The sequence below is a fragment of the Puma concolor genome, chromosome B2 (genome assembly GCF_028749965.1).
Source record: "Puma concolor isolate L17-30 chromosome B2, mPumCon1.1.hap2, whole genome shotgun sequence".
NCBI lineage: Eukaryota > Metazoa > Chordata > Mammalia > Carnivora > Felidae > Puma > Puma concolor.
In genome coordinates, this window is record NC_141671.1 from 112,926,086 (window position 1) to 112,953,513 (window position 27,428).

General features: G+C 34.5%; 1 protein-coding gene across 28 annotated transcripts in view; it reads right to left on the bottom strand.

Moving 5' to 3' along the window:
- TRDN (triadin) overlaps positions 1-27,428 on the bottom strand; it is a 400,175-nt gene that overhangs the window by 137,438 nt on the left and 235,309 nt on the right. For 27 of the 28 annotated variants that reach the window (XM_086707737.1, XM_086707736.1, XM_086707734.1 and 24 more), the window contains 7 exons: positions 26,348-26,401; positions 18,756-18,785; positions 8,770-8,799; positions 7,791-7,808; positions 4,592-4,624; positions 4,445-4,471; positions 2,442-2,468 (listed from right to left, as the gene is read on the bottom strand). In XM_086707737.1, the coding sequence (XP_086563863.1) occupies positions 2,442-2,468; positions 4,445-4,471; positions 4,592-4,624; positions 7,791-7,808; positions 8,770-8,799; positions 18,756-18,785; positions 26,348-26,401 (219 nt within the window). The remainder of the gene's footprint in view (positions 1-2,441; positions 2,469-4,444; positions 4,472-4,591; positions 4,625-7,790; positions 7,809-8,769; positions 8,800-18,755; positions 18,786-26,347; positions 26,402-27,428) is intronic. The other variant, XM_086707723.1, reaches the window with a different exon arrangement.

Consider the following 27,428-nt stretch of genomic DNA (forward strand, 5'->3'; position numbering starts at 1 on the left):
TGTGGTCAAATATAGTTGCTAAGCATTGTGTACTGCATTTGCTCTTGAAGATTCACCACGGAGAACATTAAAGACCTGAAATGACCTAGGGCTTAAAAATCTACTTATTTGGATCTTTTCCTGTTTGGAAATGGCTAATCATATTGTCAACTCCTATGTTGCTATCCAGCGTGTGGGAAAGCAGCTATAATGGACTGCAGAGAAGGGAATTGGGTGTGTTGAAGCATTTTTGTATGTCCTATGATAAAAGAATTTGTGTTGACTTGCAAAAATTGTAAATCTAAGTTTGGCATGCCTGCTAAGTCCAAGACAGTCTTCTTCTACCCACATAACCCCTGACACATAACTTTATATAGAGAGGTATTAAGTGCCCCTCCATAGTACTACCTTCTAGAATTTGAAATATTTTGTTTCCTTCAAGTTCATGGTATAATGACGACCTCCACCATGAACTAAGAGAGCTCCCGAGTTTGTTTGTGTCCTCCAGTATTTTTCCTACAGTGATTTTGATTTCCTCCAGCACCTAGAACAAATAGTTCCACACCACAAATTCAACCAACATTCTAGTTATTTCCTGGAATAAAGTGTTAATGACCAACTACCTTTTATTTTTCGATAGACTTGCACTAACCCTGTCAATCTCACCTCTCCTTTTTAATTTAACACCAAGCAATTGTATCACATAAATATTAAATTTATGTTAATTAAACTATACATCTCACTCTCATTTGCTCTGATAACTTAGGATACCATAAATCATATCCCAAATGTTTAGGTTATATACAAAAAACTATGTGCACCACATTATATGAGGAATTTTCAAGAGTATTTGTAATGAAGAGCAATCTTTACCTTAGGCAATAAAGTTATTGCCTACAATAAAGTAATGGCCTACTGTGCATAGCAGATGTGTAAAAATTCTTCTGTTGTATGGTTTCAAGACCGAAAAGCAACTCTTAGTTGAATAAATGGATGGTCACACTGTTAGTAGAGAATTTAAGCAATTTATGAATTATCTGTAATTAATTTTTGTATTGAGCAATAATGCCCATGTCAAGTCTAAATTTTTCAACTGTATGAAGAGTTGAGTATTAATTCTTTTGAAACTTTTATATTGGGTCTAAGATGATTTAGCAACTTAATTTGCTAATTTCCTGCAAAAGATGCTGATCTCTTCAAAACTTGATTGGATAGTGTGCCTCATAGATAGCAGAACTTAACAGGGCTGTTTTATTGCAAATCAACATTTTTATCTATATGTCACATTTTTCTGGGAAGAAAATGTTCATTTTTAGCAGTCTTCAATCTAACATTCTCTACCAGTGCTGCAAAATTATCAGTTTTGTCTTACATATTTTCTTGATTATGCATTTCTACAGACTAAGTATTAGCATGCTGAAGATTCCATAATACAGAGTTCCAATCAGCTTTACATTCAACTAAAAATTTTCATGAAAATATAAATAGAATTTTAGGTTCATGTTACACCTCTCAATCAAAGTCTGTAATGTCTATATAAACACTTCCAACTGTAATTTTTTAAAAGACATGCCCACCAAGTTACTCTCCATTATATTTCTAATTTTTCTCTGATATATCCACCAATGAAATACTTTATCTCAAAATCCTGGCACTAAATAAAACATGCATTTGTTTTATATATTAATACCATACCTATGCAGCTCCAAACCAAATGAAAAATATAATTATATTTATATCATGCAAAAAACTTAAGTTTTACAGTAAGTCCTGTATATCAGTCTTAGAGAAGTTAAAGTATATTTTTTTCTGAAATCAAATATATGTCCTTATGCCTAAAATAACTTTCATTAATGACAATCTGTTAAGTACTTCATACAATTGAGAAAAACCATCAAAGACACCAGCATTTGTCCCTAAGCATGGAGTGAAAGCTACTATTGATGCAAATGTCATGGTATATTATAGTTATCTGTTAATATTCATAATCTGAAGATATAAACCCTAAAAGGAAATTATGATTTTATAAGAGCAATAAAGTTGTTGGAGGCTTCATTTCATTCAAGACACAATGTCTTTCACTGGTAGACAAATTATGTTGCCTGTTGGTTTGATCAAGTGATTAATTGTTAGGAAAATTAAGTCTGATGTGTTTAAGAAACTGAAGAGATCACTTATTCTGCAAAATAAGAAACAAAAATTATGAACCACTCAAAAAGGAGTTATGATCTGGAGAAATTAACATTTACAAATGAAAATAAATTTTAAGAAGAATAAATTCACAGAAAAGGGAAGTTTGAATAATTATGTATATTATTTCAGCACAACAAATATTAAAATCAAGAAACATTTGGTAAGCCAGCTTCAAAAATTAGCATTAGCATTGTCTATAAGCAGAAAACTTAAATTAGTAAGCTGGTGAAGTATGCTCTTTCTGTTATTTTAAGTTTTATTCAACATACTTGCTTTTATTTGCTTTTCACTTGGAGCTGTTAAAGACAAGAAATAATAAAATCTAAATTAATTACAAGTCCACTGTCTCTAACATAGTTTTAAGGTTATTTAAATTTTTTAAAAGACTATAACCTTGGAAACTAAGGAAATACAGGTCTGCGAAGGAGAAAATTCCACACTGTTCCATTTTCTTTTATATATTATAAATAGATGCCATGAACATAGATATTTTTTATACTTATATATCTTCTCCCAACACAGAATGTTCACTCACAACTTATTCATTTTGTTTTGCATTTTAAATTAGCTAAGAATCTGATTGTTTTTACATACAAGTCAATGCATTTTACTTCAAGTGATATGAAAAGAACATAGTGAATTGATAAATTATCCAATGGTTTCAATTTTTAAAATACAGCTAATTACTGCAAAGCTGCTACACTGTAATCATACCCTGAAATGAACAGATAATGATTTTAAGCAATTTAAGTTACTGTATTTTGTCAAGTTTAATATTAGACAATAATGGTTAGCTATTAAAACTCTTGAAACTCATTACACCCATAGTCATTCTCTGTTTCTCCAGGTTTATATTTTATATATTTACATGATATATACTTTATTTTAGTTTTCTGCATATGTGCATAAATAAGAATATGTGTTATGGCCTACTTGTGGAAATGTTAATACTCTGTTCTCTGTAAGGTAAACAAAACAATTCCTTCCCAAAGGATAAGTAATATCAACATTAATGTGAAATGGTGAAGTATGTGATCATTTCATCTTGGAAATTATTTAAAGCTCATTCCCATTTAATTTTTTAATGTGATTATTCTATTTGGTGTTGCTCATTTCATGCAATAAACCATTATCAAGTGCTTACTGTGTGCCTGGCATTAAAATAAGCACTCTAATTTCTGACCATATATTAAGTGCTATTATAAAGGAAAGAGGATGATGCTATGGAAACTAGTTGGAGGAAGAACTAAATGGATTTGGGTTGTCTGAGGAAGTTTTACAAACTTAGAAGAATAAGAAGTACAGCTTTGAACCTGGGTTTTCTGTGGTCTGTGTTGGAGGGTAGTAAATAGTTGAGCCATATTTGTATGGGTATTTATATAGCACTGAATACATGCAATTTCCATTCAAATACAATAAAATGGGAGGAGAAAATAATGGACATTATATGAATCTATGGCCACACACACACACACACACACACACGAAAACTCAATGAAGTTCCTTGAGTAGAAATTTGAAGGCAAAAACAAAAGGTAATATTTTAAAATTAAGTCAATAAAATAAGTTTAGAAACTTGCATTTATTTTCCTTTGAAATAACTAATTGGCAGGCTAAATGCTAGAAACCTTTAAGAAAACCATTGGTATTCATATTTACTGCATTTTTAGAATTGTTTGTATATGTGTTTTACTGATTGTCTGATTCTCAATTCAATTTTCCCCCATTAGAATGTAAATATATTGAGGGCAAAATCTACCTCTACTTTTATTGCAGCTCCCCTGAGTACTCAAGAAATGTCATTAAGTAACATTTTGAATAGGGAGAGAGTAATTGCTGGAATTGAATATTCCGTATTTTACAGGTAAAGCAATATTGGATGCACTTATAGAAAGTGGTTTTTCTTTTGTTTTGTATTGGGTTTTTTTGTTTTTTGTTTTTTGTTGTTGTTGTTTTTTACACTAAACACTGCTCTGAAAAATTCACTGGGGAACTTAGGAAGCTACTGATTCAGTCAGTCCAGGAAGGAGCTGGAGATACTGCATTTCTAACAACCTGGTGTTGCTGGCTCACAGACATATATTGGGTAGCAAGAGTGTAACAAATTATTTGGCTTTAATTTTCAAAAACTTCATTGGTGCTAACTCTGTGTCAAGAACTTGCAAAGACTATGGGATGGAAGGATTTCCTACCCTTTCTTGTCATAAGGCTGCAACATTAATAAACATTGCATATAGGGTAGAAAGAACCCAGCAACATCAGACTAACTCACCTGAATGTTCCTTCTTTGATGACTTTGCTGTATCAAAGAAAAGAAAAAAAAAAGTCAAAATTCCAAGCCATTCTATGGCAATTCAGTATTCAATTGCAAATTAAGTAACAATATGAAAGTAAGATAGAGGAATTTAAAAACAGTTACCTGGTTCCACATGTTTTTCTTTCTTTTCCTGTTCTGAAAGGAACAATATTATCATTGTTATTATTATTACCATCATTATTATCATTCCAATTTTATATGTCATAATTTAATTGCTTTAACACAAAGAAACATGTATGTGCTAATGCTGGGCTCAACAACTGATAATTGCTATGAAAAGACTAAGACTGTATATTTAAATCTTTCCTCTCTTTCCCTCACTGAGTTCCTGCACCGAACAGCATAAAAATATTCTATATAAGAGCAATTCTTCATGATTAATAAAGCAAAGAAAATTAAATAGGGTCCATAAAGGATGGAAAATAATTAATTTCCTATTGTATTAGATCAACATCAAATAAATTTGGGATAAAAAAGCACAAAGGATAATTATTGCAGCTGTTTTAAAATAATTTTCAGATAAAGATGGACAGATTCCATATGGACTTCCTCTTCGAAGGTGAAATCTTCTTATATTGAAAAGGTATTTGTTTAGTTAAGTCAAAGACTTTGCTGAGAACACCAAAATAGACTGAATTTTCAGTGGAAAGCAAAACACACTCCCCTTGTTTTTAGGACAAACGCTCCATATAGGGTCCTTTTTAGATAGTGTTTCTTTTTAAGAATCCACTCTTGTCAATATTGTGTGAGGCAAAGTGTTATTCTGGCCTCAAGAGTAAGATGGCATTTCTATTATAATAAGCATTAATTTTATATAAAGTGCAAGTACTAATTTTATATGGAGTGTTATTATCTGCAATCCTTTTTTTCCCCTTGACAAGCTTGTCAAATTAATTTAAAAGTAGATTTTCAAGAAATGTTTTAACATAGGTATATTATTATCGGATTTTTTAAAGAGAAGGTATGTGAAGATTTCTTAAGTTTCATTCAATGAATACATTTTGGAGACTGGTAGATGTTTACGTTGAAAGAATTCTAAGAACTGTATTTCAGAAACAGAGTGCCATCAAATCTCTCTGGTGATCTCATGAGCTTCTCAAGTGTATAATTTGTTTATCAAGAGTGTAGTCATGTTAAGTATAAAGAGCAGTTTACCACTCACAAGGTTGCATCCAGGCAGTAAAACAAATAAAACAAATGACTTGACCAAGTGTTACAAGTCAGAAAGCAGACACTGATTTAGCTAAAATTAAAGACAGTAAGAACATTCCCAAAAGTTGTTTGAAAAACATGGAGTAATTAAATATGTTGCTTAATTTACTGTGGGACCGAAGCACCAATCATGTAACATTTCTAAGAAATTTGCAAAGTGATGACCATCAAAAACATAGTGGGAGTAATCTGGGTATGCATCAAAATTCAATCCTGGCGATACGTGAAATTTCAAAGTAAAACAAGGGGGCTTTCCAATCAACATCAGAAAGCCTCATACAAGCAAAAAATACCTGTGCTAATTTGGAACATGAGGAAAAATGCTGTTGAGAGCACTTATATGGGATAATTCAGGATGTAATTATTGAATTATGTTTAATAAATATAAATTTATAAAACTGCCAAATCAAATCTATGATTGATTTTTTTTACTTTTTATTTTGAAAAAATTATAGATCATGAGAATTTTCAAAACTATGTATAGGAAGGCTCCATGTACTCTTCACTGTTTCCCTATCATGATTTTTTTTTTAACTAAAGAAAAAACTTCTTAATTGTGACAACTAGAAAAGTAAAAGCAAAATAAGAATATAGGGTTAGAGATGTGTAATTGAATAAAACAATCTTAAAGACAAAAAAAATGAAATCAAACAAATTAAAAGATACAACATTAACAACAATAAAAGCCAAGTCTAGATGATAAACCAGAATAAATAAGTTAATTTAGAAATAATTAATAGTTGTTTAGAGGAAAATTTGTTTTCTTTTTCTTATTACTGCCCAAGTCACAATCCACTGAATTTCTCAAGGAAGGAAGCAGTTGGGATGTAAATGAATGCCTAGGAAGGCATTTTTTTCTTAAATTAAATCTACCAATGCTCCCGAGATTGTCAAGGAGACACAGTGTGTCTGCAGGATCTTTTAAATTATATAGACTGCAATAAACCGAGGGCCTTAGGGTTATATATGTGTGTATATATATGTGTGTGTGTGTGTGTGTGTGTGTGTGTGTGTGTGTATATATATAATTTAATATCATTTTTCAAATCTCTGGTTGTCCTTCATTTTTCTGCTGGTGCAATGGTTTATACAGTGTTTCTGTTTCCGTGTGCTCGTGCTCATCAGCAGCAGTGCGCTCACATAAATCTGAAACTGAAGGAACACATACTTCTCTATAGATAGATTGCTCCCCCTGGCTGAGTCGCACTATAATTTCATGATTCATCCCACAGTGCATTTAGAGCATTTTTATGACACAGAATGCCTCAGCATCCTAACCTTTTACAGTACCAAAACATACATAAAATTTTCAAAAATGGTATGTATTTTAAAACAGATGTTTTTTAATATCACTGGGATCCTGAAAAGCTCTACATTCTGGGAATGTGATGATTTTTAATAGCTGATCGAGTAGGGTTAAGTTGGGGCTTTTTGTTTCCATTTGTTCAATATATCAGCATTTCTTCAGAGGAGAGCGTATATTTGCAAAAGATACAACCTCAAGGTATCTGGCTTTACTGTTAGCAAACAGCTTTAACACAGTGTTAAAGCAGCAGTAGATGCTGCCTAAGGGATGGATTTCAAGCAATGCTATTACACGGAGCTCAGGTGCTTATAAGGGTAAATCATGTTAAGAACAAAATGTCATATATATATAATATGAACATACCAAAATATTTATGGATTGCAAGAAGAAAGATAATGAGAAAGAGGTTATGAAACCAGCCTGAAAAATAAATTCTATTTGGTCTTTTTTAAGGACTGAGAATTTACCAGGTTACAGGAATTATATTTACACTCACAGTTTTGGTTAATGGAATGAAGTTGTATTTTTAGTTATGTGGCTGTGGATAATATTATTAGATGATTGTATGAATTTGGCAATGGACTTTGAGAATGATTGCCATGGTTTTCAGTCCCTCTGACCCTCAGGTTGTGTACTTTTTCATACCGACAGAAAAACAACCAACAGAGTTCACATGCATAAAACAAAAAAAGAGATTCAAAACTGCAAGTCTATCAGCAGGCCAATAATGATAGTAAAGAGAAAAAACATATACACAAATATACTTTGCATGTATTTCCTTACTTTTTCCCTTGGGTTGTTCTGTTGGAAGAAATAAAAAACAAAACAAAACAATTGCTCTTAAAACTTTTAAAGATAAAACTGCTCTCCGAACATATGGACTAGACTATAATTTTTCCAGCCCCTTTCCCATTCTCTTTCTTTAAATTTCAGTGTTGCTCTGAATTACTGGCAATTACTGTAGGTGTTTCCATAATTTGCGTGCAAAACATTGTGTGACAATAAATTGACTTAGAATTGCACTGTTTAATCATTTTCAGTGATTTATACCTTGTAGACTTCTTAAACACAGGTGAACACGTAAACCCATATGAACAAATACAAAAGAAACAGGTATACTTGCCAGATGAGTTATGATTCTATTCAAGACTTAAAGTAATGATTCAGTTCCTAATTGATGCTGGTGTTTCCAAGATTAAGTGAATTTATGCTTTCTTTTTTTTCTTTTTTTTTTTTTTTTTAAATTTTTTTTTTCAACGTTTATTTATTTTTGGGACAGAGAGAGATGGAGCATGAATGGGGGAGGGGCAGAGAGAGAGGGAGACACAGAATCGGAAACAGGCTCCAGGCTCCGAGCCATCAGCCCAGAGCCTGACGCGGGGCTCGAACTCCCGGACCGCAAGATCGTGACCTGGCTGAAGTCGGAAGCTTAACCGACTGCGCCACCCAGGCGCCCCTATGCTTTCTGGTAAAATAAATGCTTGATACTGAACATTATACAATTTCTTGTCAAGAAAACATTTCTTTGAAAACAATTATTGTGAAAGGTAAACATAGGCAATATTTATTTTTTATTTTGTTAAATATTTCTAATAGCAATATTGTCAGAAAAGATTTGACTTTCATTCTCAATCTTTTTCTCTCTCTCCCCTTCTCTCCTTATCCTATATGTAGTTTTTTTCTTCTACAATAGTCCTTGAAGGATAAATGCAATTTGGGGATTTATCAAATATAAGACAGAGAAAGAAAATATTTCCAATACCTTCTATAGTTGTTTTTGTTTTCTTAGAATCTGAAAACACAAAGATAAATTATTGATAAAGCAGATATGATAAATCAACAATTTATTAGTTTACAGTAAAATGCCAAACACTCTGAAGTAATCTTCAATAAAATGCACTGATGGCATGATATATTTCTAGAATATGAGGCTTAAAGAGAAATTACTCTGTTTTTGAGTAGATGAGTATTAGAGTGAGGTAGTACATAAGAAATTTTCTGAAACATAAAGATTACAAAAAAGAAAAGAGATAAAAAATATCCATATATGATTTGCACAGAGATTACATTGTGCCTATCAAAGCTGGTAACTCTTTCATAGAAAGTCAAACTGAGAAAATATATGGTCTGTTCCCATAAAGATGGGCTAAAGCCCATGAATTTAGTCTGAAGTTTCAATTGTTCAGTCTGGAGCCACCCAGATGACCTGCTTTACACTCTTTGAGCAGTCAATATATTTACAATACAAATATTCAATTATTGCTGTGAAACAAAACAGGTTGAGGTTGTCACATAGGTTACTGATGAACACATCATCATTCTTCGTAGCTGCCATAAAGTAATAATTAATGTGTATTCAATAGTCAACAGGCATCTGTTTTATTTGTCTTTTGTATGTTCAGTTTAATTATGAAAAATTTTACTATTTTTTAGTATTTAGACCATGCAACTTTCTGTTCCTATCACTTGAAAATAAAACGAGAGGTGTTGATCCCATTTTACTTTAGTATAGAGGCATCTGAAGTTTCTGCTTAGAAATATTTATTTTTTTCCATGTTTTTTTTTCTTTACCTCTTCTGTAAATTAACTTTGAAATTTTCTGGATATTACTGAAATTACAATTATAATAAGGAACTATAAATTGATCATTGGAAAAGGTAGACAAACTGTTTTCGGGCTGATAATTATATGCTTTAGAACTGAGAACAGTAGACATTCACTAATAATATGTAAGCTATTGGATTTGTGGGCCATATAGGAATGTAGTTGGGTCCATGATTTTACTTCCACAATGAAGTAATGGAGCTAAAATGTTTAAAGATGACAATGAATAGGAGTTTATCCACAAAAAGCAGTTACATGGTCAACTGAGTTGTTTTAAGAAAAAATGATAACCAATGACAGTAATAGTGTTGTAAAAGTAAAAACTCACTTTCATAGAAGTATAAGCTAGAAACACATTTTAGGAAGGCAACTGGAGAAATAACCTAGAAAGTCATAAAAATGAGCATGGTTTTGATACAGTAAGTCCACTACTAGAAATCCAAAGAGAAAAATGGAAAATTATCATAAAAATATACATAGAAAGAGACTTTTCCATGAAATTGTTTTATATTTCTAAATAGTGGGAATATTAAACAGTACCCTCTGAACAGTAGTGGAACTCTTAAAGAATTCATAGGATATCCACATAATAGAAAAATACAGTCATTAAAATGATATTTTTGCAACCTGTTTCTCATTTTTCTGTAATAAGAGTATGTTTCATGTACAAACAAACCTTATGAAAAATAATAAGTCCTTGGAATAAAGCATTTACTTATAAGTAAACATCTATTAAGCATTAGTATGCCCAGCATGGCACAGTATAAAGAATATTAGACTAGATTTTTCTTAATATCCTTCCCACCCCCTCAAAAAATAGTTTCTTGATATTTAGTTTCTCATCTGGAACTGTAATTGAGTACGCTAAATTTATTATCTAAAATGTGCTTTACAGGACGCCTGGGTGGCTCAGTCCATTGGGTGTCCAACTTTGGCTCTTCATGATCTCATGGTTCGTGGGTTCGAGCCCTGAGTTGGGCTCTGTGCTGACAGCTCAGAGCCTGGAGTCTGCTTCAGATTCTGTGTCTCCCTCTCTCTCTGCCCCTCCCCCAAGTGCTCTCTTTCTCTCTCTCAAAAATAAAATAAAAACTTTTTAAAACTTTTGAAAAAAGAATACAATTGAAAATCAAGTTTGGGAAGATCGGTGGGACAGACAGAGGATGAAATGTGGCAGATGAGAAGATTATTTCCACCCCACCCCTATTCTTTGACTAGATGCTGGCATGGGGGAGGTGTGGAAAGCTAAATACAATATTTAGCTGTGAAATGTCTGCTGTTTTAACCTGCATTCTTTCACCCTCATAATAGGAATTGGTAATATAATGTATTATATATCAATTGTACTGAAATGAAAGAGTAAACAAATCATTTGAAGTCCAGGATCAGATCAGCATAGAATTTATTCAGATAAAGTAAAGTGTTTCATGAAGAAGAAATGTAACAAAATTATAAGCCACAATCTAATCAGGTAAATCTTTCAAAAGTTCACTACATTTGTTCTATAAACTGGGAGCTATAGTGAAATTAACTTAAAGTACCATTTTAGAATCATGTTTGGGGGTTAGGAGTCAACACAGCAGGAGACTTCTACAAGTAAAATACCTGAGCAACCAAAAACATAATGCTTGGAACTGAAAGATCACATACTGACCCTGAAAAGCTATTAGTACTAGCCATTAATACTCAGGCTATTAGGCTTCATTATACCCTCTGAGCATTCTGCTGAAACAGCTTAAAAATATGATAAAGGCTTACTAAGTGAATATACTTCCCTAAAGACCATATGCCCAATAATCTGAACAACAGTCTTTTATTAAGAACATCAAGACTCACAGCAGCTGTGATTTAAAAGAAGTGATGTGTTAGCAATCTGTTTAATTCATCATTCACTCATTGCTAGCGATGCACAGTAGTGTCCCTCATCTGGGGCGGGGTGGCAGGGTACATTCCAGACTCCCAGTGGATACCTGAAACTGCAGATAGTACCAAACCCTGTATATCCTATGTTTTTTTCCTCTACATGCATACCTATGATAAAGTTTAATTTATAAATTAGGCACAGCAAGAGATTAGTAATAATAATAATAAAATAGACAAATTATAACAGTATACTGTAATAAAAGTCATGTGAATATGGTCTCTCTTAAAATATCTTACTGTACTGTAGTCACTCTTCTTGTGACAATGTGAAATGATAAAATGCCTGTGTGATGAGATAAAGTGAGGTGAATGACATAGGCATTATGATTGACGTTAGACTACTATTGAACTTCTAGCCATGTGTCAGAAGGAGGTTCATTTGCTTCTAGGTGGTGGTTGACCTCAGGGGATTGAAACTGCCAAAATGAAGCCACGGCGAAAGGGGGACTACTGTATCTGGTATGGTCCACTATATTCCTAGGTGATGCCAGAGAAAAATGGTATATCAGTTTCATTGAAGGGAAAAATTAATTCTACATAGTCTAATAATGCAGATGATGAAGTATTCCATTTTCTTTGTATAACTTGCCCCATTGACACCTTTACTCAGTTACAATAACAGATATTTTATATTTTGCTTTGTTTTTCAATATAATCTCCCTTCAGATCTCAATTCTGAAGCCCTAGAACCTATAATTCTCACATGCATTCAGCTCTCCTCGCTCTTGTTCTAGCTATAATAAATGAGAAATGTAATCCAGCCCATTCTCAATGAAACTATGTCCTTCAGAAGATAAACTGTGTTGGAGAACTCAAAGACTTTCCAGCCCCTAAGAATTCATAAGTGAAGCTAAGTTTAAATGAATGGGATCCACCTAGATGTGTTAGTGCAACCCAAGTAGCAGTTAGTGATCAAAATGTACCTACGATGAAATTGTCAGTTTTTGGCTATGATTTCTCAGACCTAAAAATCTCCCTGGAATATAACTTCCAATTATAAGTAAAAAAAAATTCTTCCTTCCCTGGGATGAATACCTACTCATATTTCTTGCGGCTCTCATATTGATCTTAAGAGTCCTAGATACTATTGATTCATTCACAGAATAAATATTTATTAAGCAATGTGATAACTGAGGAAATGTGTTAGTCCCAATAGAAGATAAAACTGACTTAGACATGGTGTCTTTACTCAGAAGTTTTAAAGTCAATTAGAATAGACGGAATTTGGAAACTAGTAATATGAAGTACTAGGTGGAAAGAAATAAGCAATGGTAGGGAGGTATAAATAAATTCTGATGGAAGATTATAAATGAAAAAAGAAACTATATTTAATTGAGAGGGTCAGACAGATGTCTTAGAGGAAGTAGAATTTTTCCTGATCCCTAAAATCATTGAATAAAACGTTGAAGGAAAAGGAAAGGATAAAGTCTACTATGATGACAGCAGGAACAAAGGCAAGATAGCAAGTTCTATGTTAAAAGTTGAGAATGACTTGGTATAGAAATATGTAATACATAAAGAAAGAAAGTGGATAGAAGTATAGGGAAAAGATTCCACCACGGTACCATGATGGTTGTGCACATATCCATATAAGCCATACAGGCCAAGTTTTAAACCATAGCTAATGTGAGTCTCTGTGGAATGCCTCATGATCTTTCTGGAACATAATAGGATGGGAGGCTGTCATAGGCAGCCTCTTATTGCCTCCTGAGTTCTCCTGCCTAGAACCCTTGAGAATAGAATTGCACACCATAAACCATGTGAGTGTATGTGGTCTAGCATTGGCTCCTCACCACTGAAATGTTCTTAACTTGTGTTGCATTCTCTGGCCTCTTTTGGGGGGTGTCATCATTTTTTGTTGTGTACGACAAGAACCATGACGTGCTGACACCTTCAGATACTGTTACTTTTGCTGACCATGAAAGTAATGAATTGTCTCTATCTCAAGAGGGCTCATTGTATCTTTACTGGTGGAATTATTTAGGCCTTGGCTTTGACTTTGCCTAGCTGTGTGCATGACAGGAGGTCAGAAAACAGACCATAAGGACTTGGATTATAGGTTAAGACATGTAGACTATATTTTGTGGTTGAGGTGAAACTACTGAATATTTTAAGTAGGTAAAAACAGGAAAAATTTTATGAAGCCAATTGAATATTTTGGAGGAAAGTATTAGAGAAAATGTTATAGGCAGGATTATTACTTAGGTTAGAGATTCTCAAACTTTTCATCTCAGAAATCTTTTAACTTCTTCACAATTTTAAAAGATCCCAAACAGCTTTTATTTATGCAGTTTCTATCCATTGATACTTATAATTTTAAAAATTAAGGTTGAAGGGCACCTGAATGGCTCAGTGGGTGAAGTATCTGGCTCTGGATTTAGGCTCAGGTCATGATCTCCTCGTTGGTGGGTTCAAGCCCTGCTTTAGGCTCTTCATTGACAGTCTGGTGCCTACTTGGGACTCTCTCTGTCTCTGTCTCTCTCTCTTTCTCTCAAAATAAATAAATAAACCTAAAAATATTAAAATTGAGAAAAATTTAAAAAATTTATTTGCTTATGTGCTTATTAAAAAAGAATAGGGGTTGGGGTGCCTGGGTGGCTCAGTCTGTTGGGCAGCCGACTTCGGCTCAGGTCATGATCTCACCGTTCGTGGGTTCGAGCCCCACGTCAGGCTCTGTGCTGGCAGCTCGGAGCCTAGAGCCTGCTTCAGATTCTGTGTCTCCCTCTCTCTCTGACCCTCCTCTGCTCATGTTCTGTGTCTCTCTGTCTCTCAATAATAAATAAATGTTAAAGAACAAAAAATTAAAAAAAAAAAAAAAGAATAGGGGCGCCTGGGTGGCTCAGTTGGTTAAGCATCCGACTTTGGCTCAGGTCATGATCTCCGAGCCTGGAGCTTGCTTCGGTTTCTGTGTATCCCCCTCTTTCTGCCCCTCCCAGGCTCATGCTCTGTCTCTCTCTAATAATAATAATTAAACGTTAAAAAATTAAAAAACAAGAATAAACATGTTACATGTTAACATAAATATTTTTATGACAAATATATTTTCCAATACAAAAAAATGGTGAGATGAGTGACTTTGTTCTACATTTTTGTGAATCTTATTAATGTCTAGCTTAATGAGAAGATGGTTGGATTTGCATATCTGCTTAAGTATTCAATCTGTTGCAGAATCGCAAATTATGTAGCCTCTGGAAAATGCCAGTGCATACTCATGGGAGGATGAGAATGAACAAGGCACACGATGACTTCATGTTTTTACAAAAATAGTTTTGACCTTGAGGAACCACTGAGAGGGTCTCCGGGACCCCCAAGAGTCCTTGACCACATTTTGAGGACCTGTGACTTCAGAGATGATTACCCTGGTCAACATGAGAAGTTAGAAAAACTAATGTGAGATCACAAGCGGCAATGTGAGGTGAAAGCTAGAGGGCTGGAAGCTGTGAATGAAGATCAGCCATTCTAATTATTTTAGACAAGATTAAACCAAAGAGAGTTCAACCAAATTAAAAATTCTAGAAGACAAAATGCCAGGGGCAAAGGAGTAACAGTGATTGAAGCTTACCCCAGAATTTGAGTCTCCTCGTCTACAAGGAGAGTGGGGCAATGACATAAGAAGAAATAGAGAATAAGCACATTTTATAGTGAAAAATGCAATTTAATGGAACTTGACTTTGAGAACTAATGGAAAATAAGAAAGAATATGTGTTAACAGATAACAAGTAAAATGTCTGTAAGGGGAGAAAGAGTGGCATACAAGGGAAATTTCAGTAGAAAAGGGCTTGCAAAAGGACCCCAGTTGAATATTCAAAAATGTCACTCCACTTAAGCTAAGATATGGTTGCTCTGATGCCCAAAGTCCAAAGAACAGTAAAAGTGATGGGCAAAGCTCAGTGCAGCCAAGGGTCTCTCTTCTTAAGGTTTCTAAAAGAGACTTGATGGGACATAGGGGGATAAGATCTTAAAATGAAAAACAAATCTTCAGAGTTTACTATGCAAGAAACCCTTTGCCCCCCGGTGCACAGATCATTAGTATGCACTTTTGTTTCTGCATTTTATAATTCACTAACAAAAGAACTTCACAGAACATTCTAATTAATTCTTAAAGCCCTCCTCATTCTCTTCTTCTCTAGGAAAGCTGTCAACCATTAATATCTTTGAATTATACCCCAAAAGTTTGCATGTGAGTAGAAATAAACTTTGTATAAGGAAAATGTTGAAAATCCAAATTGTATCTGGTTATTTGTACTAACTATGTCTCATTTGGATAAACGTGTGCTTCCTGCCTCTAGGAAAAGATTGCAATAATCTTATTGAGATTATAGAAAATAAGAAACAAGAGCCAAGAAACTTATGTCCATATACCTCTCAGCCATGCTTAACAGGAGAAAGGGAAATAGAAGCTCATGAAACAAAATCAAATGGCTGGCTAGAATAGCTGGACATTGAGTCTGTTCTCCATTTATACACTGGAAACAATGAAAATTATTCTAGATAGCTGTCTTTTTTCTTAAACATCGTAATATTCACAATTACAAAACTTTTCCAAATAAGAGATAAAAGATAATCCATGAAACTCTTTGAAAACAACACCAATAATAATAATAATAATAATAATAATGATAATGATAATACTACTACTAATAATAATAGGGGTATGTAATTTATACATTTTATAGTTGGTGGTGGACACTGGATCACTTGAATCTCCATGGCAAAGCTCTACCCAAGCTCTCCAAGCTCTTCCAAATATTGCATACTGATTACAAACAATTTTTCAAAAAAAGAAAAAGAAAATGAGGCAGCAAATTCAGGGAAAATAGAACAAAAAAATCCAGGAGCCATAGCAATGAGAAAAAAGAATCATATATAGCCTAAAGTTGTTCAGTTAGTAATTTGACTACTGTTGTATATACCCAAAAGTCTTTTAATACTTTGGTTTGAATGCTAACAAATGGAAAAATAACTGTTCATATTATTCTTTTTCTTAACTTAAATGGTAAATTGTTCTTTATTCCCAAGAAAGAATGGTGGGAGAAAGATTAACATTTTTGAGTAGTGTTTTATCAAAGTAGTTAACATTTTGAGTAGTTACTGTCTTATCAAAAACTTACTACCTCTTTTTTTCTTGTAACATATCTGTATCCTCATCACAGTGTTGATCATGTAAGTGATATAATTTCCAGAATATACTGAAAGATTTGCTATGTGTACATGCGTAATTAATACTGATTTCAATCTCTTGAAAACAAACATACTAATGTGTCTTTTTAGGCTTTATTATGATACCATCGTTTTTCTCTCTCTGAACAAATAATGACCAACTAAAATATTTTTTCTGTCTCATATCCATGAACTCTTAGATTCTTGTTTAATAGAAGCAGAATGTGACTCCCAAACTATGATTATGCAAAATTCTGATGATACTAAATATTAAATATAACACTTGCTTTGCATTTTTCTCAAATTACATAACATTAATTGGATACAACTGTCATTTTAAAAGTTGGCAATGATTGTTTGTATCTTCATACTATTTTTACTAAGAAAATAAGCCTGGATTAATAAACAGTGGTGATATTTAGATCCTGTCTAAGTATTGTCAGAGTGCATAAGAAATACCTCTCTAAATAAAACCATTGTGACTGAGATGACCTTAGTATTTCTCTTAGCTTGACTAAATTTTAGACATGTTATAGACCCTCGATTTCCCTTTTATTAGTACATTTTTTAGAAAACTTGCAATTGTAATTTTTTAAAATTTTTTAATGTTTATTTATTTTTGAGAGAAAGAGAGAGACAGAGCATGAGGAAGGGAGGAGCAGAGAGAGAGGGAGACACAGAAACTGAAGCAAGCTCCAGGCTCTGAGCTGTCAACACAGAGCGTGATGCGGGGCTCCAACCCACAAACTATGAGATCATGACCTGAGCCAAAGTTGACACTTTGACTGAGTCACCCAGGTGCCCCTAGAAAACTTGCAATTGTACATTCTTTCCCTGTTCCTTTGAAATATAAATTGTCTATACCGAGAAGTATCTTTCTCAGGACTGATGAAGCATCCTTTTGAAATGTAATCATCAAAGGACACAGTGCCACTGTCTCCCAATCTTTATGGGAAGGTAGGAGCCTAACTTCAATAAGCAACAACTGGTAACACAGATGGCCTAATCACAATGACTCGCACCCCATGCCCCAACCACCCTGTGTCCTCCAGTACCTTTCCACTAGCTAATCTCAGAGCTTTAAAATTCTTAGGCTTTTTGTTTCAGTGGTGTTGAGAGTTCAACTTCTCCTATTACAATGGACTTGAGTCCTATTGCAAGAGTCTTAAATAAAATCTTCCTTACCTGTTAAATTCTATTGGGTGCAAGTTTTCTTTGACAGCAAGAATATTTTACTCCATCTCAGGACATTCTGACAAAAGGAGGTGGTGTGCAGGGGATGGACTATAACTTATTTGCAACTTAATAGACCAAAGTAGCATTAGTTGCTGGTTAGTGTCAGAGATTAGTGGTTAATAGAGTAAATGTTCTGAGATTTTGAGAGGTTATGTTTTATCTCCTTTATCTTGAGAGAGATGAGATTTAAAATTTATTTTTGAGGGGCAACCTGGGTGACTCAGTCGGTTAAGTGACCAACTCTTGATTTCGGCTCAGGTCACGATCTCATGGTTTGTGAGTTCAAGCCCCACATTGGACTCTGTGCTGACAATGAGGAGCCTGCTTGGGATTCTCTCCACTACTCTGACACTCATGCTGTCTCTGTCTCTCTCAAAATAAATAAATAAACATGGGACACCTGGGTGGCTCAGTCAGTTGAGTGTCTGACTTCAGCTCAGGTAACGATCTCATGATTCGTGGGTTTGAGCCCTGCTTCAGGCTTTGTGCTGACAGCTCAGAGCCTGGAGCCTGCTTTGGGTTCTGTGTCTCCCTCTCTCTCTGCTCTTCCCTCACTCATGCTCTGTCTCTCTCTGTCTCAAAAATAAATGAACATTGAAAAAAAAATTTTAAATAAATAAAATTTTTTAAATGAAAAAAATTTTTTTGAAAAGTAGTTCACCCATTTACATGAGGTAAAGTACAAAAATACATTCATGAGAAATGTATACATAATATAGTTCCAGTTATCCAAAGGAAATACAGACAAGATGGTAGTCAAAACTCAACTATGAATTTTGGTAAATTGTTTACATAAAAGGCATAGTGGAATTTTTGCATTAAACATACCTTCCTTCTTTTCATCTTTTTTAGCTGTTGCTGAAATAAGATAAATAAAATCATGTTAAGACATAGTAAATGATCATTCTTCAGAATACTCCTGGGAATATGAGAAAGCATTCCATGTATTTATAAATTGAGTGGATATCTATGCACAAATTAATCCATCCAAATCTGCAATAAGAGAATAACCTGAAAATATTATTTCATATGAGTGTTTTTTAATAACTCAGATATAAGCATAAAACCAAAAAAGAATTAAAAAGTATGTCATAACATAGACAAGAAGTCAAATTAAGAAGTACAGTATAGTTTAGTATAAGTTCATCTTAGGTTTGAAATTGTTATATCTGAGAAAACCACAAACACTTCTAGAAGAATATGAATAGATCTATGCCCAAAATGAAAGTAATATTTTATAAATTATCTCTGCCTAACTACTAAGAAATTGTATACCAGTTTATTATACACATTTACAGTAGTTGTGTTTAAAAGGTACCATTACAGCAAGGGGTAATGACAGTCCCACCCTCCTTTCAGCAAATGTATGCCACCTTTACACGGGGAAAAGGCATAGCACATTTTAATCATCTTTGAATTCTGACTTCCTCTGTGGTGGATTTCATCTAATCCTGGATCATGAATCTAAATCTGGATCTAGGTTGTAACATGTGTTTGCTACCAAAAACACGTAGGGTTAGCTGGGGATTGCTCCAAATAGGATGACTCCTGGTTTTGTGTAAAGTTCATTCAGGAGCCAAACCCACTCAAAGAAACCTTAGGTCACACAAGTTGAATCAGAGACTGTGCACATCTCCTTAAAGTAATCCTGCCTGAGTGAATTAGAATTTGGGGGACTGGTGCACCTGGGTGGCTCAGTGGTTTCAGTTCATGGTTCGGTGAAATTGAGCCCCAAGTGGGCTCCATGCTGACAGTGCAGAGCCTGCTTGAGATTTTCCCTCTCCCTCTTTTTGCCCCCTCCACTCTCTCTCAAAATAAACAAATAAACTAAAAAAAAAAAAAAAAAGAATTTGGGGGACCACTTAGAACCAACACGTAAGACTACTTTGGGTGTTTAGTCTGGGCTATGTTTACTAAAGCATCTTCTCACTGGGGTTTCACAGTAGTCTTTTGAGGAAAGCAGCCCAGAGTAAGAAACCTACATTACAGGGGCGCCTGGGTGGCGCAGTCGGTTAAGCGTCCGACTTCAGCCAGGTCACAATCTCGCGGTCCGTGAGTTCGAGCCCCGCATCGGGCTCTGGGCTGATGGCTCAGAGCCTGGAGCCTGTTTCCGATTCTGTGTCTCCCTCTCTCTCTGCCCCTCCCCCGTTCATGCTCTGTCTCTCTCTGTCCCAAAAATATAAAAAAAAAAAAGTTGAAAAAAAAAATTAAAAAAAAAAAAAAAAGAAACCTACATTACAGGCAGTAAATGGTTTGCACAGGCTCATACAGAAAACAACCAACAGGGGCGCCTGGGTGGCTCAGTCGGTTAAAAGGCCGACTTCAGCTCAGGTCATGATCTCGCGGTCCGTGAGTTAGAACCCCGCGTCGGGCTCTATGCTGATAGCTCGGAGCCTGGAGCCTACTTCTGTTTCTGTGTCTCCCTCTCTCTCTCTGCCCCTCCCCCATTCGCACCTGTCTCTCTCTGCCTTTCAAAAATGAATAAATGTTTAAAAAAATTAAAAAAAAAAAAGAAAACAACTAAGAGGTCTAAAAGTCAGGAGCAAAAGACTGAAAGGGAATATCTTTAAATTTATTAACTTAATTTATTATAGGTTATTTTGTTTTCTATTTTCTAAATGTCATTAAGCGTTGTTACTTTTGTAGTAAAAAATTATTTTACAACCAAAATAATTCTACCTTGTAACATTTATTCCTTTTAATAGGATTTTAACTGTAAGATACAAAATGTATAAAGGATCTACATTTATAATATTTTTTAAGTTAAAGCATCTGTCTATTCCAATGACATAATGAGGATAGTAATGAAGACAACTACAAAGAATTGGAAGATATGAGCAACACCTGATAGATTTCAAAGCCATGAGGCATAATTTCAGCAAACCCTACAGGTTTGACTCAGTAGATTTATTTGTTGTTAGTGCTTTACTTTATAAGTATGAATTTCCTCCAAGAAGGTTTATAATTTTCAAAATCATCCAATAAGTAAACATTTTGATTCTGGAATTCACTAATTTTTGTATTTTGCCTGGAATTTGTATAGTAAAGAAAAAAGTGAAATGGATTTGTCCTTTAATTTACTGCAAGAGACATATTTTGCTTTTCTCCTATATAATTATCTTGACACTATTTCCCAATATTTGAGTCTCTAATAAGTTGGATCAAAAGATTTAGGTAGAGAGCTCTTTAAACAAAAGCAAAATAACACAAATTCACAAATTAAAAATTGCTGTCCAAGGGTGCCTGGGTGGCCCAGTCAGTTAAGTGTCTGATTCTTGGTTTCAGCTCAGGTCACAATCTCACAGTTCATGGGTTTGGGCCCCACATTGGGCTCTGCACTGTCAGTGCAGATTCTCTTCCTCCCTGTCTCTGTCCATCCCCTACTTTCTCTCTCTCTCTCTCAAAATAAATAAATAAATTTTTTAAAAAATTTTAAAAATTGCTGTCCAGGGGCAGCTGGGTGGCTCAGTTGATTAAATGCGCAACTCTTGATTTCAGCTCAGGTTAGGATCTTGTGATTCATGAAATCAAGCCCCGCATCGTGCTCCATGCTGATGGGGTGGAGCCTCCTTGGGAGTCTCTGTCTCTCTCTGTCTTTCTGTCCCTCCTCAGCTCATGCTCTCTCTCTCTCTCTCTCAAAAAAAAACAAAAAACAAAAAACAAAAAACAAAAAAAAATTTATATATATATATATATGAATAAAATATAAATTAAAACCATAAAAGCAGGGGCACCTGGGTGGCTCAGTTGGTTAAGTGTCCGACTCTTGGTTTTGGCTCAGGTCATGATCTCACACTTTGTGGATTCAAGCCCCAGGTCAGGCTTCATGCTGATGGCATGCAGCCAGCTTGGGATTTTCTCTCTCCCTCTCTTTCTGCCCCTCCCTAGCGCACTCTCTCTCTTTCTCTCAAAATAAATAAACTTTAAAGAAAAAAATGCTGCCCAGAGAGTCCTGGGAGAGGCCCTGGCAAGAGAGTGGCCCTAAACTTCACCAGTTTAGCAATAAACACACTCGTTGAGGACAAACAATGCCAGAAAAAGGACTGAGAACATGAATGCATTTTGAAAACCCGTTATCTCTTCTGAATTCTACAGAGAAGAAAAGCCCTCCAAAAATAGGCAAAATCTTTTGCAGATTTTTTTTTAATTTCTAAAATAATCTAAGAAGAACAACGCATTCATATGCAAGTGCAGGCATGTGGGTATGTGTATAAGTGTTCCTCTTTCCTACTTTCATATTCTTCAATAGTTTTGGTTTTAAACTCTACAGTAACAAGAGTTGAATGAAAAAGTTTGGCCTATTCCTTCATAGTTGACACTGGCTTTGCTTCTTGCCCTGTGTTCCTTAAAATGAGTGGCTTTTATTCACAGCCATCTGGAAAGCCATGTGGTCTGTCAAGCTGGATTCCACTCCAGAAGTTAATCCAAACCAGGCTTTCAGGATCCAGCTGCTTCCAGAACGGTTTTCTAACTTTTGTTCCATGTGTCCCACTGCAGACTCGCATTCAACTCGCCTAATTCTATTTCACTGGATTATGTGGCTCGATGACCCTGAATCTGCTGAGTAGACATGATTCTTCATTATTGGACTCTTTGTTTTCATATTCCAATGAGACTGCAATGGTTAACATTTTAGTTGTCTTGTTCTCTTTCTATTTTCTATCTATAATATATCAAAGACTTTTAATGTTTGCTTTAGAAATCCAAAGGGGGAAAAAAGGCACTGGAAATACGCTAACACAGATGAATATATGATGCATATAGACTCATCTTTTAAGGTGATTTCTGTTGTAACTTCTGTCCTTCCTTGAGCATTTCATTGTCAGCAGGTGTCTGCCCAACCATTGCATCTGCCTAATTTTAAAAAAATTCCTATTTTTCTTCTCACTTTTCCATTTTAGTCTAATTCCATTTCTTCAACACAATTTATTATGTAATGTCTATGAATCAGATTGATCTCCCACCTAGTTCTTACGGGCTATACAGAAAATTCACTGCATGGATGACCCTCCATCTGCTCAGCATAAATCCACCGAAAAATGAATCCTCATCTTCTCCCTTAAGTTAGTTCCTTTCCCTGGGATTTATTTTTTTAATTTTTTTTAATGATCATTCATTTTTGAGGGGGGGGGGGGACACAGAACACGAGTGGGTGAGGGGCCCAGAGACAGGGAGACACAAAATTTCAAGTAGACTCCATGCTCTAAGATGTCAGCACAGAGCCCGACCCGGGGCTTGGACACACCAACTGTGAGATCATGACTTGAGCGGAAGTCAGACTCCTAACCAACTGAGCCACCCAGGTGCCCTCCCTCGGACTTATTTTTGACAATTAAATCATCCTATTCACCCAGCCTTAAAAGCTCAGTACTGTTTTAAGCTTCTCTTGTTTCATTGTGTATCTTCTATCAATTAGCGTTTTTTTCAAAATATCCAACTTAGTTGCAGCTTTCCGAAGTCACTGACACCATCATAGTTGAGGTTGTCTCATAACTTGATAATGACAATAACCTTTCACAATTATCACTAACTCTTTATTTAAAGCCATCTACACTAGCAATGCTATTTTACTGCCAGTTTATTCTTTAGTCATGCTCCAAGCCCACATGAAGTCATCCTCTCCTCATCCATTAAGAATTCCTCAACCCAACTCACTAAAAATCACTTTGTCTTAACTAATATGACATTTATTATCTCTACAAGTCAATTCAGCATTACATGATATTCTATTTATGTTATTATTTCAATTTCTTGTATCTCCAACTTATAATCTATAGTATAGAGTCATTTTTTTCATATTCTTCTCAGTGTCTCAAAACTTTCTTAAATTTTTAAATATACTTCCAAAAAATGTGCGATAAATATTAATAGAGCAAAATATTTACATATTTACACACAGCTTATATAAAACTAGATATTAAATATTCCCTTTGTTAAAAAAGTTTAAAAAATAAATAAATGAAGAGATATATTCTAGTCTTTTACCACAATATAAGCATCATTATCAATTTTGTCACTTTATACTTCAAAACTATCAGGGTGCCTGGGTGGCTCAGTCAGTTAAGCGCCCGACTTCGGCTCAGGTCATGATCTCACGGTTTGTGGGTCTGAGCCCCGCATCAGGCCCTGTGCTGACAGCTCAGAGCCTGGAGCCTGCTTCAGATTCTGTATCTCCCCCTCTCTCTGTCCTTCCCCACTCACTCTCTCGTTTTTGCTCTCTGTCTCTCAAAAATAAATAAACATTAAAAAAAAGATATTGTTTACTTCAAAAATATCAGCCTCTGCTAGAGCAATACTGCCAATTGTGCTTAAGCTCTGTCTTCTAATAAAGTATATGCAAATATTAATTATTTCTATGCATGATTAATAATATGACTATGGTATTATAAAACCTAAGAAAGATCTATGGAAGATGTGCACAACACAAGTGACATTTATTCCTGCTTGAAGTGTCCCTCTTTTGATGTGTCATTGCCATTCTAGTGAACAGTGCTTTGTGCACTATGTTTAATCAACACACTTATCTAATTTCTTAAAAGAACGGCTCTAACAAGACTTTGAAACTCCACGGTATTAAAGACTCAACAGTAAGTCTTTTATTCCAAAGGAATAATTTCTGAGGCTTCCTTGTCCAGCATAGTTGGAATGCAAAAATGAAGAGCCCAAGGTCTGAAGCTCAAATTTGAAGCAAGTTTCCAGATATCTCTGCAATTTCCTCCCCTTGAATTCCTCTAATATGAGACTAAAGCAGCATTAAACTCTTGCCTCAAGTGGCAGTTCCATACCACGAAGTCCTCAGAAGCTTCAATCAAAGCAGAAGTGTCCCAGGGCAAGTGTTTTTTTTGTTTGTTTGTTTGTTTGGTTGGTTGGTTGGTTGGTTGGTTGGTTTTGCTTTTTTTGTTTTGTTTTGTTTTGTTGCTGTTGTTGTTTTGTTTTTAATGATAACATCTATATATTAACCATGATACTTGAGGACCTGACTCCGAATTGCATTTTCATGAATAAAAACCAAAAGTGATAATATTTGTCCTTTCTGCCTCCCGTAATATTTGTTATACTCTCTATTAAAATTCTCCTAAAGAAGATTCTGTTTTCTTAAACAAAGAAATGATCAAATGATGATCAAATGAAAATTAAAAATTAGTATTATAGCTCCCAGCCCTCTTAGTATACATTACTTATAAATAACATCATTGGGTCAGTGGAATGGAATGCAGTCAACCCATGTAACCAGTATTTACCAGGATGATTCTGCACATAGTTGGGTCCAGGATTAAATGCAACCACGTTATATGTCATATGCTGAGGAGTCTGCTACAGAGGCCTTCTTCCCAGAAACAAATGTAATACCACCTAAATGCATATCCTTTATTGCTCGATATTGTATAATGTAGTGGGCAAGAAAGTAAAGACCTTCTCTATTGGAGTGGAGTGGTGGGATGGGTTAACAAGGTGATGGGGATTAAGGAGTACACTTGTCATGATGAGCTCTGGGTGATGTATGGAACTGTTGAATCACTGTATTGTACACCAGAAACCAATATAACACTGGATGCCAACTAACAAATTAAAATAAAAACTTAAAAAGTAAAAAAATATTCTCTATTAAACATTTTACCCCTTTTCCCCCCTAAATTCTGCAAAGTTTTCATAGATGACAAAAGGCAGAATACTTGTGTCCTTCCCTTATACTTACATCAGATTACTCCTCATGGTTTAAGAATAATGGTCACATAATTCATATTCCAGTCTGTTGACTTGGAGTTACAAGATTTAGAATAGCTTTCTCAAAGGATGTGATTTTGGATGATGGTTAAAAAATAACTTTATAGAAAAATTGTTTAAAAGAAGTATCTTTCCCAAACTGATGCTTTAAAGAATCAGTATGTTTTTAAAGATCTCTTAAAGGAAACCACTTCTGATGACTCCAAAATATTTGTAAGTGATGGAACTGATTTTCTCACATGGCTCCTAAAAACTAGGGAGATTACTTTGCAGTCATATCCAGAACCCAATTTCTGCAATCTTGATATAGATGAAATAATATTAACTTTATAACATTCTGACTAAGTTTTCTAATTTGACACAAGTTACACAAAGGAAACATTGAAATAATTATATTTATTTGTAAATCTCTACCAATCTTTCTATCATCTATCAACATATGGCTGATTTTTAGAAACGTAACTAAAAGCTCCATGACTGAAACTTGGAGTCAACATACTAACTCTTGGGTCCTTTATGGTTCCTCCAAGTACTAAAAATAAAATACTTGAAATGTGTATTTTAATGTAACAATATTTTCTGTAATAACCCAGCAGATGGTGCTATTCTGCAATAAACAGCTTTTGCTTTGTTCAAAGTGCTATGTACTTTCTAAAAAGAAAGAAATAGAATGTTTGAAGTGTTTTATTGCTTACCTTGTGCTGCAACTTTTGTAGTCCCTTGTTTGGTTTCAGGAGCTTTCCCTGGCTCTTATAAAGAAAAAGATAAATAAATTACCATGGCGATCTATTTCCGAAAGATATTTAACCCCCCAAAAGGGGGAGAGTAGAAAATCAAAAACAGACATAAAAAACATTGCCCTTGGCACTCGGAATTTTTGTTATGAAATGAATACAATTGTTAGAGGGATCATTAAGAATTAAGCTTATTGAGACCAAAAAAAAAAAAAAAAAAGTTTCCCAAAACTGCCTTATTGTTGTCTGGCCATGGCACACTTTGCATTTGTTTGCCACCTGAATCTGAAAATCTCAGAATTCTTTGTAAACTATTTCTGTATTATCAGTGCTTTGAAATGGACGGAACAGGTAGACATAAAGTGTTTCATAGAAGTTCACTGAGTGACTAATATGTGGATAAAGTCCAGAACTCCCAATATGCACTACCAGTCTGACTCAAGATGCCATTCCCTGTACCGCTGGCATGCCCGCCACGACTCCACTATTCATGAGGTCCCGGGTGACAGTATGCATTGTGACGGAATAAGAAAACTTCATTCTGAATCTTTCTTCTTTCTTGTCTTAAGTTTCTGATTTTTTCAGATTTTTCTCTTTAAAGAAACAGGATACAAAAACACATGTGATAACTACTTAATTATTTAATTAGCATGAAAAGTAAAGGGGAAATAAAGATTATCAATAGAAATGCTTATTTCCCATTTTACTCAATAATGATTTCGTAATTATCTTCTGTAAATTTTTGATAATTAAATTATCATTTAATAATATGGGAATGAAGATTTGGTCATTTGTTATAGATGTTGACCTTTATTCATTCATTCATCATGTGTTTATTTAGGACCTATTATGTGTATACATTAAGCAATGTGTAAATGTGGTAGCTAATACATATATATATATATATATATATATACACATATATATACATATATATTCAATCTTTCATTTAATCATCAACTGTTGATTACAGCTTATTTAATATTACACTGTTAGAGTTATAAGATTGTGTCAGAATAACTTGCAAAGAATCAAAGTTTCC